General features: G+C 44.1%; 1 protein-coding gene across 7 annotated transcripts in view; it reads left to right on the forward strand.

The window, feature by feature from the left end:
- LOC124177183 (CUGBP Elav-like family member 4) overlaps positions 1–19,689 on the forward strand; it is a 528,908-nt gene that overhangs the window by 38,960 nt on the left and 470,259 nt on the right. For 6 of the 7 annotated variants that reach the window (XM_046559292.1, XM_046559283.1, XM_046559287.1 and 3 more), the window contains exon 2: positions 4,238–4,320. Coding sequence is in view for 6 of the 7 variants with exons in the window: in XM_046559283.1 (XP_046415239.1) it covers positions 4,238–4,320 (83 nt within the window). In the remaining variant the exon portion in view is untranslated. Of the gene's footprint in view, positions 1–4,237; positions 4,321–9,300; positions 9,306–13,367; positions 13,370–13,551; positions 13,614–19,689 lie in introns of those variants that run through there. The other variant, XM_046559289.1, reaches the window with a different exon arrangement.

Below are 19,689 nucleotides of genomic sequence, written 5' to 3' on the forward strand. Positions count from 1 at the left end.
TCGTCGCCCGTCCACCCTCCACCCCTATCTTCGCCCCGCCAACTGCACGGAGAAGAATTACTTTTATAATAGGATTCGAGCCAACCAAGAGTTACGACGATACGACACTGCAATATCGCGTGCAATATCTATTGTTTCGACAGATACGTACGTGGGCACACCGTCCCCCAAGCCCAGCCCAGCCCAGCCCAGCCCAGCCCTCGGATCATCCTTCTCCAGCTCTCGATCCTGCAGGCTTTGGTAATCCCCCGCAGGAATATCTCGTCCTGTGGGATTCTCTACCGCGATTGCCAGATGTCAAAAAATGCGAAATCGCCGCGCCGGTTTCACTCCAATGAATTCTCTCGCTATTTTCGAAAACCCCCGTTTCTCTACCCCAGAAAATCACCCGTGCCCGTCTTCTCAGTTCGCCGAAACTACACGGTCTTCGGGCCGATCGCGTGCCTGGAGAGATTGGGCCTCCTCCGCCTTCGATCGAGCGGGTCCGACTCCTCCTCGGGTGTCCCGGGGGCAGCTATCGCCGGCGGGATCGCCTTATCAATCACCGGCCACCATCGAGGCCCACCGGCTCGCTACTCCCGCGTTAATGTTCTCTCGTTTAGTTTCGCCTCTTATCTGCCTTAGGGACTGTTTCGAAAATTTATAATATTCTCCCGGACTTATCTAGTGTCGGGAGCACCGAGGTTTCGGGGGGGGGGGTTCAAGTAAGGGGACTTTAAAGTCTCGAGGAGGCGACGGCGGACGCAAGCGTGCTGCGCCGTGCTTTGCTATCTCGCGGGACGGTCACGCTTTCCTCTTATCACTGGTTGAAGGGCAAGCCCCTAACTTCTCTGGAGCGTCTGGAAGCCGTAGGAGAAACACAAAAAAAAAGAAGAAAAAAATACCACCGTGTATCGACTTATACTCTCAACGAGCCAAACGACCTGTAAACACGTACAGTCGACGATGAGACTGGATGCAAACCCATCAGCGATTAGCATCGGTCTTATACCTCACTCGTTTTCTCATCTTCTTTCCCGCTTTATCAAGATCGAGAACCGATACTTTTTACTCACTTTGCTTTGCTTTCGTTGCTTCTTATTCAGAACTCGACTGCAGGTCGGTCTTTGACTCCGATATACTCACTCGCGATATTCAGAAATTACACGTCCCTGTAAACGGATTTAACTTGCGGTTGTTTACGCCAGTACGAAGATTTCTACGTACTGCTAAGTGTACCTTGGTTTAGTCTGATGTTACAGATATCGCATGGAGGAAAAGTGAGAAATTTATGGTCGAATCAAAGTATGAGACCGAAATAAATGAGGGATTGAATGTCGATAAAAGTGACAAGAAATTGATCGAGCTCTACAGGTACACAAAGTGGGATGGAACTACACCTACATTTGTCATCGTTCGTGCAAATCACCACCCAATTCACTTGTTATTAACTTATTATTTATAGTATGATAAAAATGTCCCAGGTTCGTAGCAGTGATCGATTCGGCTTCCCCGCAGACACGTCGCAGGGTGAAACCGGAGGTCAGATTGAATCGGTTTCGTGGATTTTTTTACGTTCCAAGAAAAGGAAGAAAAAGAACAAACGACGTCAACAAATTTGTCACGTTATCGTGTATTTGACCCACGCCATTCGTGTCGCGTGAGATTCTGGATGGGACTTTCCTCCTCCCTGATCTACACGCATTGCATTCACGCTCAGGTAGGCCGATCGCACGCTTCGCGGGGGTTCGTTGCACGTGTATCAAAATTTATAAAAGTCTTTCAGGGGTCGGCGAATGCGGTCGTCGCGTCAGATAATATTAAACACCTACCTGCCAGGCGACAGCGACCTCGAGTTAATTCGGCACCGCAAGTGTCGCACGCAAATCTACTCTTGTCACGCCTTGAATAAAAAATATATCCAAGTCAGTCGCTGTTTGGACAGGCTGGATTTACCGAGAGATCTGGACAGGAAAGTTTCGAGCCGTCCTTTTAAAAGTTTAATTCCGCTTTATAGTAGAGTGAAACTGCACCTGCAGATAAGGGGCGAACTCTTCGGGTAATTTATTGTCCCTGGGTTACACGGGTAGGTAAATTCACTTCAAACTCGTTGTCGTTATCACTTTATATCAATATTCTCGTCCTGGGTTGAAAAAAGTTTTTCACCCCAATCCAAACGTGCCATAAACCTTAAATACGTTTACAATAGCTTTCGATTCCCGAAATATTGATATTCGACGACTGTATTTTTGCGGAACCGATACTCGAAGGATCCCCCAAAGTTCACACAGCCGCCTATTCCTTCGATATATGGATTCACTAAGCTAGGAATAAATGTTGGATGTCGAGTTGTTACGAAACTGTGTCAGGATCGATGAAACGAACCATCTGTTCAGTATTCCTAACTCTTCGACGGTATATTTTCAGCGCTTTTTCACCTCGGTTGTCATTTTTTATTTCTATTATTTTTATCCGGACTTCGCGCTGATAATTTGAGTCTCGGTATTGTTTTTCTCCCCAAAATCTACGCCAAAATTTGCAAATACCCAATTCGTATGGTCGCAAGAATTTGCATCATGCTCGCCGTCTGCGAAAGCGTGCGATCTACGTCACAAAAATTTATCACGCAGACACTATTGCCAGAGGTTTCCGGTCGATTTCAATCGGTACCTGCACGTACGAACCGACCAGAAACCTTATGACGTCGTTAAGGTTAGAGCAATGATAATTAACCTCTGAATCTAAGCGGGAGCCAGAGTCTGACCATTATCGGCTGTATTCACTGCGGTCGTTCGATCGCTCCATCCCTGTTCCACTTACGCCCAGCCTCGTCGTCTTCGAGATTTATTTAAAGGGCTCACCTATATCTGATCGCCATTTGGTTATCTTGCCGCAACAAGACGAATGATCCTTGGCACGCGCGCATCTCTTTCGGGTAGGTTCGCAGTCGGAGTTGAAGTTTGAAAACGATCTTGTCGTTAGCAGTTGATCACCCGCACTTTGAAGACTTCATTCCGCTTACAATTCTCTTTTACTCGGGAGTAGATTTCAGTTGGCATTGAACCCTATTTTTTCCCTCATACGACACGAGTAATTGTCAGCTCTGCAACTTCGGAAACCTTTATTTTTCGGTACTGCCCGATGTGATAAACGGTATTGGCTCAGCTGTTTATCGAATTTCCGCCGAGTTTCATAATTAAAATAGAGAAGAATGTAAAAAATGCTCTCGTCTTTTCTTTGCTTCCAGCCAGTTCAGCGTAGAATCTTCGCGCTGATGAGGTTGAATTTATTTTTCCAACGACTTTCCAGACAGAAGCGTACTTCCCGCATGTGTCTACCTGCGTGCGGAGTTCCTGTTTTCTTCTTTTTCCTTTGCTTTTTATCTTACAAAATTCCCAGACGGCACTTGCGCGACTTTTACGACGGCCAGTGTGCCGTGTAGTTATCGATGAAATTACCAAGGGTTTCAAAGACGCGTCGTCGTGATCGTGCAGGAGGGCGTACTTTGCGCGATGCAACTCTGGTGCTTGTGCGAACGATTAAAGCTTCATGCATAATGATGGCGAGGCCACGCCACCTTTTACTTTCACATACATGTATACATATATGTATATGATGTATGTATATATACATCTATGTATATGTATTTGTTTTATAGAAATGGTGTACGTGTCGTGTGCCGCGAGTTGAACACAAGCGAAATGATTTAAAACTTGATATTAATTTTCAGAAACAAGGCTCATATATAAAAATATTCAGAGGTCAAATTACTAGGCTTTTGATAAGAGATTAGCTATACTAGTCAAAATTCAATACAGATCCAATTAAGTTAGAAAACAGAATTTCAGACATAAAATGGTGGCGAAACCGTTGGAGACTGTACTCAGCTGTTTGCAATCTTATAAGTGCAGAAGCTCTTATAATTTGCGATAACAGCAGATGTGACGAGTTTGTTTATTGATCTTATTTTTCAGACCCGTATATAGTTTTAGGTACTGCCGATCCATTGTACAAATTTGCCTTTTACGTAGGAAGTTGCCAAAGTGGTCATTTAACTATTTAAATATAAAAATACAGCACCGGATTTCATTTATCTTCCTATTGAATCTATTATCCGTCATTGTGGATCGTTAACAGCACCTCTTTTGATTCTTCAGAATGTTACTAACAGAATTAGTATCCAAGTAGCATTCTTAAGAGTGTGATTTATCGAATGGATAAATCGTTTATTAACAGCGATTTTTCTGTGTTATTACAGGGTGCGCTTTCCTGACATACTACAGCCGAGACAGCGCGATCAGCGCCCAGGACGCTCTACATGAAAAGCGGACTTTACCAGGGGTGAGTTTTTCATTTCCCCATTTACTTTATTCTGTGATTCGAAGTGGTCCAATTGAATATCACCGAGCGTACCTTTCGTTGTGGCAAATGAAATAAAAAACCATCATAAAATAGGGATTTATCACAACTTGAGATATTACTGTAAGTTTTCAAAGATCCGTATATCCTGTCAACTTTGTGTTTTACTCGGAGAATCGTCTCGTAAACACACATTAAGTATACGTTTAAGAAACCTGTCACTGATTGTGAGTAGAAGACTGTTAATTTTGTTGCATAAAAAAAAAAATTCATTCTAGCTTTGTAAAGCTCGTATTTCTTTATTATTTATCGAAGATCCAAAGCGGGTTTTTAGCCAAAGAAATTGAAATCCCGACAGCCGGTAACAAATTTTCATCGAATTTTCAACGAGCTAAAAATATTCACTCTGCACTCTGACATCGTTCCCAATTTGCATGCCAGGTTGCGGCATACGTTGGCGTGCCATTCGCATCATAGTCCTGGCACTTCCAACCGTGCACTTCCAGGACTTTCCGTAGGCAGGAACGGGAGTTGCAGTTACGTTTCGTTAATCTATCCCCGAAACAACACCGAAGCGGTCTTGGCACTGTTGCCAGAGGAAATCGTTTTAAATGTTATGCTGAGAGACGGGGTGGAGGCCTCGCTCAGAGTTATGACTTTATGAAGATAGATACACGCACGAGCCTCAGGCGTCGACCAGCAAAGGGGAATAAATTACTCTGGAAAAATTAACAAATTGATTTCGAACCGTCCGGAGATCGTGCCTCGTGAATTTTTCAACAGTTTTCAGTTGTTTGTTCGTTCGAATTTGTTCAATTTTCGCTAACTGGTTAGCGTTTCTCAGTTTTTGCAGCCCTGCCATATTTTTTTATTTCTTATCCGTGATACACTACGCCTCGTTTAACGAACGTGAACCACTGAGCGCTCCGTTGTTCTGCTTCGTTGATTGAAAGTTTGTTGAAACAAGTAAAGCTGTTCGACAACACGATTCACAATGCGCGTAAATCGAAAGTATTTTATGCGAAAAATTTTCCATCGCGAACCACATGGTATAGAAAACGGAGGATATAACTTTCAGTCGATGTTGGCCTGCATAGCGCAGCGCCGGAGCAACGAGTACGTTATGTAAAAATGCACTCTGCGAGCAATTGAATCAAATGGATAGTTACGGCGTCGGTGAAAAACATCTGGAAGCTCTTTTGGTCCGAAAAGCAGACGCCTCTGGTTAGAACCAACTTTGCATAATTCAACGTAGCACCGATTATTCAGAAGCGCAGGAAGCTATTGCATAGCTCAGGTGGCGCCAATTTTTCCGACAAAATTTGGCTCCATAACTTGAATTCTCGCAAGCATACTTTTTAGAAATGTAATTTTTTGCGCGACGCTTACGCCAGCAATATCTCAGTCAATAGACATTCATGGTCAGGTAAAATTTGACGGATGAAGACGTTTTAAATTTGAAATGACAATTTCTGCTAAGCCGGCTCTGAAATCATCGCTTATTAGTCGCAAAAGACAGATACATAATTAAACAACGTCGAAGTTTCTCTTCGCAGTGAAAATGCTTCGAAAAACGTTTTGTCTCTTAAGTAGTAGCCGAAGTTGAGTACCTCCGTTAATCTGATTTAATTCGAAAGTTCTTATCCAATCTGTCAAGCTCTGCTAAACGTTTGTGAGCATATTTCGATATCGTGATTTTGGCAAAAACCGAGCTTACCGGTGCTGTAATTTAACGGAGCATGAACGAGGCTGTGATTTACTTGGACGATTGAGTAACGAACGCGAAACCTGCTTTGAAACTGAGCGATAGAACCTGGTCTAAAAGGATCGTGCAGGCAGAGCTTCTATACTTAGCTTTCGATTGTTATAAGTTTTTGGTTCCGTCAGTGTGCATGACCCCGGTGAAAGAAAGAGTGTTAAGCGTGAAGAATGGCAAAACAGTGCTGAAGCCTGAGAGCAACGAATTGCTTCCGCTTCCGGTTGGCGAAAGTCGTTCTGGAAAATCGATCTTGCCACTCAGTTTTTAAGCTCACTACAATACATCATTCTTACAGAAATGACAACGCTTAGACATCGATTTTGAGCCACGGTTACATCGTTCCGAGTTCGAAATCGAAACCGATTGTTTGCCCTGTCAAAAATAATCTGACAATAAATTGTAAATTTTTACGATCTTGGAATTAGAGTTGTTTTCCTGTTTCGAATTTAAGTCGATTCTCTTGAAATACTCCGTCAAACGGTAAATTTTCAATTGAATTAAAGTTACTCACAGTTATCGGAATATTCAAAGATTTTCAATATATTATTTTTAGTTTATAATAAGACAAATAAAACAAAATAAAAAAACAATCTCGTAGGTTTTCCATAATAATGAAGACAATCTGACGATAATTATTATAGCGTATTACTCAACACTATACGAAGTGACCATACATTTTTTACGAAGAGGACTCGCAGATTTTCACGTTACGCAGCGTGCGGTTGTTAGAAGTAAAAAGCTGCGATCATTATTTCAAACATGTCTGAGAGATTCTTTCGCAGATTAAAATCCCGCATTCCCGTTTGTCGCCGGAGTGAGGGATTGCACAGGTTGGAAATGCATACACGTCTCACGTAACCGCGGTAAATATGTATCTTTGAATCTGACAGCTGAAACGGTGATATAGGACGTGTTTCGGTAAAGAAACGAACGGAGAGACGTATTTCACCGCCGTTAATCCATGCATGAGAGAATAATTTCTGCAAGTGTAAAATGCGACCGATAGCCGCCCCGAGAAATGCGAAAAGAAACGGACGCGCGGAGATCTCCCCTTCAGGTTGATATCGTCGAGTGCAGGGCTTCGATCCGTCACCGCCATCTCGAATTCTCCGCATTCTTTCTTAACGAATTTTTTGCACCTTCTTCGTGCACCTGCGATTCACCTTCGTCACGTCGTTCGCGACCCGCTTGGATGTTTGGACGTTCATTTCGCAGCTACTCAATTTTACCGGACTTCGTGATTTACCGATGACGTAGCCTGAATACACGCCTTGTGTGAACGAGTATTTCTGGATTTATTATACACATACAATGCTAAGTTTCCTGGAAAATTTTCACGTCTTAAAATTCGGTTTTGCCCTATTTCTTTTGTGAAAACACTCACGTTGCGGAATTAAAGTCGAAACGGATCTAATTTGAGAAAATTGTTCTATTTAAGTCGCTGAGTTAAAGACGAATCATTATTGAATCTTTCCCACTTTCGATATCCGCTAAAATTCTCATACGAGCTGTAGATTTAATCTTGAACTCATTACAGAGGTGGAAATTTTAGAGTTGAGAGCAATTTTATTTCGGACTATAGTGAAATATTCCCAGCTCGTGAGCAAGTCAAATATAGTGTCATGGCTGAGACTATAAACACAGTTACAAATACCTACTAAATTTTGTGAGATATGCAATGGATTATATCCTACAAATTCTCGACGCTGACGGAATTTGAAACAGTTTATTTGCATACGAAATTTCATCTCATCTATTCACGATGGTTTACTGAGAATTTTCTGATGGACTTATTGGTTTTTCATCGTATTCTTCTGCCTTGATTTATATTTTTTCTATTAACGAACTGGATCATAGAAATGTTTAAGGAATTTTTTGAGTCATCCGTCAGCATCTCAGATGCCGTTTCTCAAAATTTAAGGATATTAACAAAACATAATTCTCGACCGCAGGTAATATCAGTCTAGTTTGCTTACGCAGCAAAACTCAGCGCGATGATTTACAGCATCTGCGATACACATACATACGTACGTACACGCCCGGTGTAGCTAATCAAACCTAATTATGTAAATAGTCATAAATTTAGCTCGCTCACCACACGTATACATGAGCGAGCAGTAAACAAGGACGTTCTTCAATTTTGGTTACGAAATGAGCATCGAGTAACGCCGGCTCCTGAATAAATTTAAACATCACCAAATCGCAGTAGCCGGGTATGAAGCTTCTCCCTCTTCGATTCCAAACTTATTCCCCGATTGAAGAAGAGGATCGTAGAGTGGAAGATTCGAGAGCAGTCGATTTTTCGACGTCTATCCACCTCTTCGAGGGCGGCGGCTCCCCTCCTTCCACCATTTTACCGCAGACTTGAGATATTTTCACGTTGATAAACTGTCTACTTTGATCCTGCCTTTTTACCCTTTTTTTCTTAATTATCCACTTTTCGAGCACTCCGCTAATCAATTTTTTCTCCAGTATCCGTGATTACAGCGACATCGTCTCTCATCAGAAGAGTCGACGAGGGATCAAGTTGCGATTCATTATCAAGAGTTCGATAATATGCTTTTTCAACCGGATCAACATCCACAAAATGTGTAAGCGATTCTTCAATCGATCAGAAATTATTCTCGCATAAAGGTTCTGCCGTTTTACCTGCGTATAGTTTTTGTGATTCGAATCAGTGGAATAAACGTGGGTTTCCTATCATGAAAGTTTAAGGAGGGAGGGTCATAATTTAACCGTGTGTAAATACGTAAATCAATCGTCGTTGCCAAGGAAGAGAAAAAAAATTGTAACCATCTTTCCTCGCGAATGTTGTAATTCGAGCGGATCCGCTTATGGTCGAATGGGGAGTGTAAAAAAATTGATCCATTTTCTACACCACACGTGAAATTCTGATAAACCGCAGGAACATCTGGCGATCTGTTAATGTTAGGCTACAGTCGGCTACGCCAGACTAACATCGCCGACCAACACAGGAACGAAACCTCCGGGCGGAGGCTTGGCAGACGCGGCAAGGTAAATAAACAGGAATTAAATATGGAAAGCTCTATACGCGAAGTAACGGCTTAAGCCGCGGTCGAAACTTCCGAAATTTCGAACCGGACCTCGCGGCCTGCACGGAATCGTTGTAGAATCGAATTGCCTCAATAGCGGAACTGAGCTACGCGAAAGAAATTCGCATTTCTAGAGATCGCAGCTGCTCTTTCGAGTAGGTGCTAAAAGTCATCGACGGTGTGACAAAAGTCCGTAAGACAATAAAGCCCGTTTCGCTCTAACAGCGAGCAAGAGGGCGAAGATTCTGATGGCTATTTTCAGATTTTAGGTACACGGAACGACGTGACAGGAGATGAACGCGGGGCGGTCATCCCCGAAATTCATCACATCTGAGTAAACTACTTGATCGCGTGATCGCTCGTCGGTTCTTATCGCGATGTCGGATCCACCTAAAATCCACGCTTGTTTGATACAGCATTCGCGTGGTTGATGGTATGCAGCGGCGTCGAAGCTGAAAATTTTTACGAGCCGCACAGAATATTCGGACGGAGCAAGAATTCAAGGGGCAGGCTGACCTGGGTCGGTGAATCGGGGGAACACCGAGTGGCTTAAAGGTTTGGATAAATTACTCAATCGCGTGGGTGTCTCCGTGGGACTAAAAAATCCAGTTGTTCGTGACAAGGGTATCTGTATCTGCCCATCTCCACCGCCCTCTTATTCGTTCACGTGTACCTTTCCCTCCTCCCCATACGATGCTAAGGGAATTTATGGGTGTTGTCCAAATTTCAATTGCGGTTTGGGACGCGAAGTCGCCGACTCGCGTGAATTTGACGATTACAGGAGGAACCTGCGTTCAGTTATTAATTAAGGCCGGGCTTCTTAGCCGCCCCACAGCAGCTCGATTCGACGAGGCGCTACGTTCTATTCCAAAGAATATTAACGACGCTGCATAGCCTTAACGGTTCAACGCTAGAACTATAAATAATCCAAGAGAATGCGGCCGTTGCTTCGCAGTCTTTCTGCGTAAGTATAATCAATATCCTTTGTCGCAACAGATACGAGCGGAGCGTTGAGAAGACTCCTTTTTTTTTTCTTAGCACGATGACACGACGAGAGGTTGGGATGCGGTGATTGTCGCATTTTTTTTAAACCCGCTTTTCGCTGACGATGAGCGTACTCATTTTGTATTCGCATTTTATGCCCTTGCTTTGAACTAGGTTCTTCAGACTCTCATTTTTTTTTTTTTTTCATCTACGTATATTCACAATGTCAAAATACGGTATACACTTGAGACGTCTGTACTTGAGTGGACTGTATAATCGGCCCAAATTTATGCGGCAAAGTAAAGAAATGACTTATTTATAAATTGATGTATATATACAGACAATCTTAGCTCTCTGCTCCAGGCGAAATACATCACAGTGTACATCGCCTACGAGTATCTAGCCTGAATGCTGAATTTACGTAACATACCTATTTGTATACGCTGGAACATCGTTTTTTTTCTTCTTTTCGCTATACCTCACACAGTAAACGTTCAATGGTATGTTTAATAATTTACTAGAAGTCTAGAAACAGCGTTTAACGGGAGAACAAGATATTCAGGGAAGATCGGTGAAGGGCCAAGTTACGAATTTTTCGGTGGTAAATCTTAAAGTGAAAAATCAGATTTTGACGAAACATCAAAGTTTCGAATGCTCGGAAACCTGACGTTTAAAGTTCCGGAAGGGCGTGACTCCGACAACTCAAAGATCCGAAAGTGCGAGAATGAGAAAATTCAGAAATGTGAATCATCGAAATTCTGAATGATCCAAGATTTTCAGTACTGTGAATTTTTATCTTGACGAAATTCATCTCTTTGATCTTATATTGTTTTGGACTTTCGATATTTTGACGTTCGAAGCCTTGGTCATTCTGATTTTCGCTTTTTCTAATTTCTTACACCCACTCGCTGAGTAAACTAAGCTGTGTGAGCATATTTTAATTTTCGCAATTTTACTCCATAGAAACTTTATTTTTCGGAATTTTAGTCTATCGGAACTTTGTTCTATCGTGACTTGAATTTTCGGAATCTTGCATTTCGGAACTTTGATCAGTCGGGTTTCCGAAAATTCGAAACTTTGTTGTTTCGTAAGTTTTATTCCTCTACTTGAAATTTCACTACCAATTAATTCTGCATCAAGCACTTTGGGAACTTTTCAAATTTGGAACTTCAGCCCCACCCTGTCGATGATTACAGTCACCCGATGATGAAATTACCTAATTTACAGACTTGTGCGAGGTTAAAATTTTCGATCTTAGACAATCTGGTTTGGTCGCATATCATTTTCATACGGTATAAACTAAGAATTATCACTGGTGAGAGGTGATAAAATTCGATTCTCACTTTCGATGTTCCGGTAAACACCTGTAAAATACTGATCATAATTTTTTCGTAATAACCGTTTTCCTAACGCCGGGCAAATTTATCCGATCTACAACACATTTCTTTCCCCCTAATTTCCAAGCGGTGCTTTCACCTTCGCAATAAGCGGTACAAAAACTGAGAGAATCAGAATTCGCGGAAACAGTCCGATTGCCAGTATAACAACGTTAAAAGCCCCGCGGAGGAGCGGCGGATTGATTTCGCGCAGGAATGGAAAGGACCGCATATGTTTCATCGGTACCTTCGTGAGGTAGGCAAGGCGCGACGGGGTTGGGGGATCCTTATCGCCTCGCGTCCGGTTGGCATTATACAGACGTGGCTCTGCTTGGATAATAACGTACGCAGTGCGGGGCGAGGGGCGAGGGACGGCGGGCGTCGCGGCGCGGCCAGAGGCGTGCAGGCGGCGACGCCTGAGTGACCGAGCTCGCTCTCCTGTTCTCCGGTTTCCTCCCTCAGCTCCGCAGCTTCGCCGTGCTTTCGCCCGCCGCCGATAGACGTAGTCAGAGGGCTCCGTGTCCGCTCGCACCCCTCGCGACGCCCCGCGTCGCGGCGCCGCACCGATCAGCACCGAACCCCGACGAGTATCTCCGAACAAGCGCCTCCACCCTCGTGCGCGCCTCGTGGACTCGCGGGCGGCAGCTTCCTTCCACCGTTTCCAACGCTTCCAACGCTTTCCACCGCCTCTCCTCCTCCGCCTCCGTCTCTGCTTCCGCCGCCGCCGCCGCGGAGAAAATCCTGCCTTGGCTCCGGGCTGCGTCGCAGTTTCGCGCGGCCCTTTCTGCCCTTACCCGGCGTTGTCCTTTCGTCGTTAAATCACGAGCTTGCGCGCCCCGCGACTCGCATACTCTGCCATCGCATCTCGCCGCATCCTCCGACTGCATATCACTTTCCATCCGCGGCTATCCTGCACAATACAGCCGACCTTTGGCGATAACTCTTCGTGTATGACGCGGATTTGGTATCGAACGGAGTTTTGCGCGGGAAAAATTAACGGCTCACTATTACGTGCCGGGTTTCGTACTTGAGTTGATTTTACAACACAAAGAAGAATCTGGAACAGTAGTTCTCTTTTTCTGCTCCAACTAATTCGTGACATTTCGGGTAATTGGTGTTGTTTGGAAAGTTGTCGGGCTGCGGTGATTGTACTCTGCTGAAAAGCTCATCACGTGTCGCGTGTGTACAGTGAGGGTGTGTATTTCTCCGTGTTCCTTGTGCTGTGCAAATTAACGGGGGTCAAATTTCTTGGCATGTAGAAACATCCGTGTACTTGAAAGTGGCTAAAAAAGAGTTTCACGCTCGTCAATGTTTACTCTGTAAATATAGCCCGAAAGGTTATTTTTTACATCCTTCTCTTCTCTTTCCTTTTTTTTCCACCCAAAGAATGAGTATTACATAAATGAAATCACTCGCTGCTACCGCGGTTGGCGCGTTTCAATATTAAATTGGTGGTGCTATAAGGTGTCACCAGCTGTTGACTGTACGCGATAAAAATATCATCATCAGTGATAGCCGAAGTAGTGAAATGAAAGTGTCGAAACAGTCACCGGTGGTTCGATCGCTTCAGTCAACAATATATCAATCGGTACGCGAGAATTCGGGAGGAAACGCGTGTCTAACAATTTTCAACCTTCCGAGCGCGAAGTGAACTTGCGCAGAAGCGTACAGCTGATAGCTGCGCAATAAAAGCCACGCTCAATTCGAAGCGCAGTGAGAAAGTGTAACGAGGAACGTGCGGCACGTGGCGTCGCGTTAAATTCAGTACACACACGTACCTAGATTATAGAGTCTCGAGCTCTAATTAACGTTAATCAAATGTTCCTAGTCGATCCGTATTCGTGATACATCGTCAAGTCGTTGCACGAAATTTAATTTTGACTCAAGAAAAAGCTGTTACTAATTGTCTTTGACAAGTGGTGCCTTGTGTTTACGAAGTTGCTCCAATTATACCTGCAGTTGTAACAGAGCAGAGTGGAATTTATTCAGTGAATTGTCTATATTGTGATCAAGAAATAATAACATACGCCAGAAGGCGAAGACGTCATCATGGTTGACTTCATTACTTATCCGGAAATCTCGTACCTTTACGGCGATCTTATGGTGAGAGCAGATTACACTTGGTGATTTTACATCTACTATTCTTGGATTTTGTTTTTTTCTAGAAAACTACAGGTTATATTGAACGTGATTTGATCAGTTATTAGAAATAGTATCGACGCCTGCCAAACTCATCCAGGATAGAACTGAACTATTTTCTATCCATTCGAAAAGAATTCTTAGTTTAATTAAAATTTCACATAATTTAGTTTCATGCGACGCGTGCTTGAATTCAACGCCATCGCCGTTTGTACTCTGTTTTCGATCCGTGTCGGAGATGCTGAATATCGTATCTAAATACAATTTAAAAATAGATGGATTTTTACTCACTTTCTTTGTGAGGGTTGACGTCGATCACTTCACAGCCAGCTGCTACTTCTTCGTTAGATTTAGCCTTGATATCGAATTGTGCTTGATTAACTTACTTTGATTTTCATAGCATGCTTAGCTCGGAGTATCAAAGTCAAAATTTTCGAATATCTTGATTGAGAAAATTACGTTTCTCAATCCCCACTGAGGATGAAAAGTTGTCCATTATTACTCCAAATGAAAAAATCGGTCAAGCAACAATATTAATTAAGTAATTTCGATAGTTTTTAGAACAACTGATATTAGCGTTAATTTATGAAATCGATTCGAAAAAAATATGTAATACATTATTGCCATAAATCTATCGAAGCTCGCGAAATGCTGGAGTCTAATTTTATACAGTAATCCGACAAAATTATAAGGTTTCAATTTCAAACTTTGCGAATTTCATTAGCAATTGTTTCTAGAAGTGAATCTGATAGCTCGAAGTTTGTATAACGCAGCGTAAATTTACCTGAGGGTAATTATTTGATCTGTCTTTGAGATGCGATTTTGATTTATCGTTGAACGAGTGATAACAGCTGGAAGGATGTCGCAGTGGTTGATTTACGCGTGATAAATTTTGACTTGAAGTATGGACGAGAAAGGTGCGAAATGGAACGGAAAGGAAGAGCGAAGATGCGGCGAATTGGAACAGAGTCTCTTCAACTTTTCAATCGCTCCGCTTCTTCCTAATTCCCGCTTCGAAGTGCTCTTGCCTCCGATTCACGAGTTAATACCGCAGCTTGATCGGGTTGGCTTTAGTTATGATTTGCATGACAATCGTCTCGTCGTCCGAAGATTCGGGACGCTCTGCCGTTCTTCGTCCACTCTATACGCGCTTGAAACGAGATTTCTGCGACGCCGAGTAAATTTAAGAAAGCTAATTAAAATCGGTCTAGATTTCCCGACAGACCGCGAGTTCGCCTTTCCCTAGGCGCTGGATCAAAGCGATGCTCACCGGAAGCGCCCCTCGTGTCGTAACTTTCACAAAACTAACCCTCTCAGTATGCCATTATCCCTGCAACCTCGCGCGAACTATCAAAGCTCGGCAGCCGCATGCCGTGATCCCTGCTTTTTGCAGGTATACTGATGCGGAAGAGAAATTTCGTTTTATCAAAAATCATATGGTGAGATTGAACACGGAATTCCTGAGATAAAGATAACTGCAAATTTCATATCAATTTCATTTATTACGGCACTTGTGGCGATGACGGCGCAAACCAATCAGATTTTAGGATAGTGTAGTTTCTTCGTGCTACAACAAAGAAGATGACGCGACGAAAGCTGTACGTATTTTCACGTTATTACCACGCTTTCGAGCACGAATCGTCGATGGCGAAGGGGAAATTGGAGAACCGAGAACCGTACCGTGTTTGCGAGTTTCAGAAAAGCACCGTGAAGGTAGAAAACAGAAATGCTGGAAGAAAATGTAACGGCTGCCAGTCAGAAGAACGGTGAACGGCGAACGGGCTGCGCCCCCAGTGGCTAGTCTAGCAAGAAACTTATTTCCTCTGTGCGAATGGCGGTGGGTTGGGCTGGCAGGCCAGAGCCTTAGTGGGTAGTAAAACGTTTTCGAGAAACAGGGGTGGAGTGAAAAAAGGAGGACATGAATTGCAGGCCAGGTGGTTTCGCCCTCGCAAGATTTAGACAACCTCCGCGGTCCGCAGCCGTTCGGCAGCTGCGGGCGAAGGTAATTTCTCGGTGCAATTCTCGGTGCCCATTAACCCGGAGATTTGTCACTATTTCGGCAAATTGCAGCGACGTCGATCCGCACGCACGCGCAAAGAATTACACGCACAAATCACGCCCGTGTCTAGAAAGAGATAGGCCGGTCTAAACTTCGCAATTAATTTCCGCGCAATTAGCGGAGAGGTTCTGTGAGCCGAAAATTAATCCTAGGGTCAGAGTTGGCGGGTGTGGCTTTGGACCAGGCAAAGAAGTACATTCGGGCGTCGCGTCGCGTCGGGAGAAACGCGCTATGTACGAAAATCCATCCCTCACGCCTCCATTCTCCGCGTTTTATCTCCCCGTTTCTTTCAACGAATTAACCAGCTGCTCTCACCTTTTTTCCCTTCCTATTCCGAATACATTTTTTACCAACTTTGGCACCGACCCCGCGTTCGCTCTCGCTTCCTTCCTGCCTAATAGATATAGGTATGAGGACAGGGCGATTAAAGCTGAGGGTGAAGCAATGAGCAGTGCCCGAAATGGGGAAAAAATCACATGGAAACATGTTCAGCAGTGTCATTCTGAAGCAGTATAGAGGTTCTTTAAAAGGCACGCGAGTAGAACGAAAGTTCGGCTATTTTCGCTACAACTGTTTTTTTCGAAAATCACATATGACAGGGTGAGTAATAAAATGGCACACCTATCTCAAATTTCTGCGCGATGACTCATTGACGTTAGCGCGAAGAACCAGCTAACGTACAAAATATGATATTACTCATACCGTAGACAAAAATTTTCGTTAGTTTTTGAAAGGCGGGAAGGAAAGAGGTGCCCCGTCGAGTCAGTGACCTCAATCGTCTTTTGCGCCAGCCCCAGGCGCGTAAATATTTAGATTAGGAATATACAAAGAGGGCTCGGAAAGAAATAATTTAAATAAACGCCCTCCGCTGCCACTGTCAGAATTCTCTGCATCTTCGTATTTCAAACTCCGCCAAACCGAGAGAGCGCAGAATCTGCCGCGTCACTGGCACAACCAAGATTACGCATCCACCGTGCCTGAACTTTCGAGTGGTAATAGCCGATGATGGTTTATCATGCTTGCGGTGCTCGGTTGGAAAAACAGTGCAACATATGCGGTTGAAGCGTGGTTGTTGAATTTTCGAGTGTCGGCAGCAGCAACCAGCCAGCTCACTAGTCGAGATAGCCCCTCGCGTATTTTTGGTGGCGCACTTGAGATTGGGAATTTAACCATTACACGCATTCCACCGAGTATTTTTAATCATTCATATACTCGCGGCTTTGAGAGGCTGTTTCGGAAGGAAAAATAAAACGCGGAGGGAACTTGTCGAAGTATCCGTACGCTGCACTATTTCGGGAAATAGACACCCATGCATTGACGACCGGCTTGTGGATCGATAGATTCGGTTGGTTGGAAAAACATATCCTCATGATTTGTGAAACTTCTGAATAACAGAGTTGTAAACTATTTATCAGGAATCACGACCATCTTGCATAAGCATAACCGTTCCCCGTATTTTAAATAAGAAAGCAAACACGAGGGGAAATCGCGGACTGTGTTACATTTTATACTTTAATATCCTCGATATATTTTCTCCACCCGTATATAGGTCGTAATTTTAATTTCTCGCCAAACCCACGTGTGCGGCTGGACAAATTAACACTCAACACACAGTTTAACGTCGGTCGAGATATTATCGCGAAGCTTTACACCGGAGAAATTCACCACCCGACAACTGTACGGGACTGAACAAGGCTTGTACGATCAAAATAATGTCTCCGGGGGAACGAAAGTACAAATATACCAGGATAACGACGCCCCGATATATTTTCCGATTTTAATGTAGTTGTTGAAATCGAAAGCTCGACTGTGTAAAATCAGAGATACAGCTCCGGTGAGCAGACGAAAGAAATGTAGTTTTTATTCTATTTACTTTCCTGAACGCTCTACTTGACTAAAAATACGAACAGCAAAATTGAATTCGCTGAATTATTCGTTTGTCTTCGGTGGAGAATAAATTTAGTAACGGATTGTTATCGTATTCGATAAAATATTTTCTTCGCTCTGACACCTGTGAACCCAATATTAACATGCAAATTTCAAAATATTTCAAACGTTCTTCAGAAAATATTCACTGTCCCGTTTTGTTTCATCCTTGCTCTGCTAAACTTGTGCATTTCACTCGAGAAGTCTGTGTTCAGATATTCTGTCATGTCGCCGATGTGAAAAAGATCAGTTATTGGAGCTTGAAACAACGACGACCAGTAAAATGACCGAAATTTAAAATCCGTTCGTTAAAACAAAATTGTCACCAAACCATTTTTCCGAGTCACGGTAAAAAACGTATTTTTCAGTTTCACGGTATTGTGACATTGATATTGCTGTTTTTGAAAGAAACTTACGTCAACGTCAGCTAGAGCTTTTCCTAAATGAGTGATGGGTATTCGTCTAAGGTGTGTCCGTACAAGGCCTCGGCTGTAACAAACACACGGAACACGTGAAGAGAAATACACCCAACGAGTTCGTGGTTCGGACTGGTGTGTGCACCGCGTGACAGTGACAGACAATCCCACTGAAAATCCTTTCTGATCCGAGAGCATCTAGCGCTTCGATTGTTGCCCTTCCCTCCCGCCCGAATCCCCGGCACTTTAGCACCCCTGGCACACCCTCCCGCCCACCACGCCGACCTACTTCAGCTTGACTGGATGGCTGCAGTAACTTTGAGCCTAAATCTCGTGAAATATTAATGTCCACTGGGTCCGAAGGGTGGTGTGGCAAAAATTCAGGCTCAACGATGCACGTGTGTTGAGCCCTGGGCCGCGGGCTCGCCGGGTCTTCTTCGCGGTTTTACCCGGCCGAGGTTCAGGGCGCCTATAGAACTACGTGCATGCGGGTATTTTTAACCCACGTTACGTTACAACAGAAGGTGTATTGTATCGCGACGCCCTTTGCAAAAGCGGGCTGTCGGCGCGCTCAGAACCCGTATATGCGGTACGTTAACTGGAGCAGAAGCACAAAGCTTGTTTCGGGTTGATCCAGAAGGGGTGGGGGGACCCTGGGGCCCATGGGCCCTGTTCGGGGCAAGGAGATGGGATTACGGAAACTATCGCGCTTTCCCTCGTCGCTAGTTTCGGCTGCTTTGGGAGGGCGCGGGTTGCGGTCTCCTTGTTGATTAAGCCCGCAATTTGCCTTCTTGACAACTGTACACCTTGCCCTGGTGGTACTTTCTTGGATGATACTCTGCGGGGATGAATTTGAACCCGGCCGTTCGGAGTTAACAGTCGGGTCGGAGTAGCTCGTACCAAGGTATATCCTGTAATGGCTGGAGTGCAGAAAACAAAAATGGGACCCGTCCAAAGTTGCTGCAGGCGCTGCAGGTGAAATTATATAATTCTAAGCTGAGAGGCTTGAGCCGCGCGTGATTGCGAGGTTGAAATTATTTGATGCAGTAGTGTTATAACTTGATAAATTTGCAAAATGGAAAACTAGGGCAGAAACTTGAAAGTTTACGCTCGGCAAAGCCTCGCCGAGATAGTGGCAGCGGCATAATTTTAACAGAGGGGCTCTGATGAGCCAAGCTGGCCAACTCCGCTGCAGCACGAGCCTCGGCTGGAGCACGAGACACACCCTCAAAGACACTCTTGCTAATTTAACGATCCTCCGGCACTTTCCGCTCCCAGACTCGCGCTGATTCTCTTCGGTCTACGTTCGCAAGTGGATAATATCCCCAGAAGACGTACTACTCTTTTTCTACAGACTTCGAGGGCAGGCAGCCTAGCTATGACAAAAACAACCCGTGTCGACTCTGGGGAGTGACGAATCCGCCCCCGTTTTGACGACGAAGATACTTTCGTGCAGTCCGGCCAGAGGGGACAATTTCTTCTCATTACACTCTGCGCCCCAGACGTGATCCGCAATTTATCATTGACGCACGCTTTCGCGATAATTACTATAAAATCAGCAGTCTTGTTTACCGCAAACACGCGGTCAGTCTCTGTTTTAAATCCGGTAAGGTGATGCTGAAACGGTAGACAAATGCTT

Source organism: Neodiprion fabricii, chromosome 3 (assembly GCF_021155785.1).
Source record: "Neodiprion fabricii isolate iyNeoFabr1 chromosome 3, iyNeoFabr1.1, whole genome shotgun sequence".
NCBI lineage: Eukaryota > Metazoa > Arthropoda > Insecta > Hymenoptera > Diprionidae > Neodiprion > Neodiprion fabricii.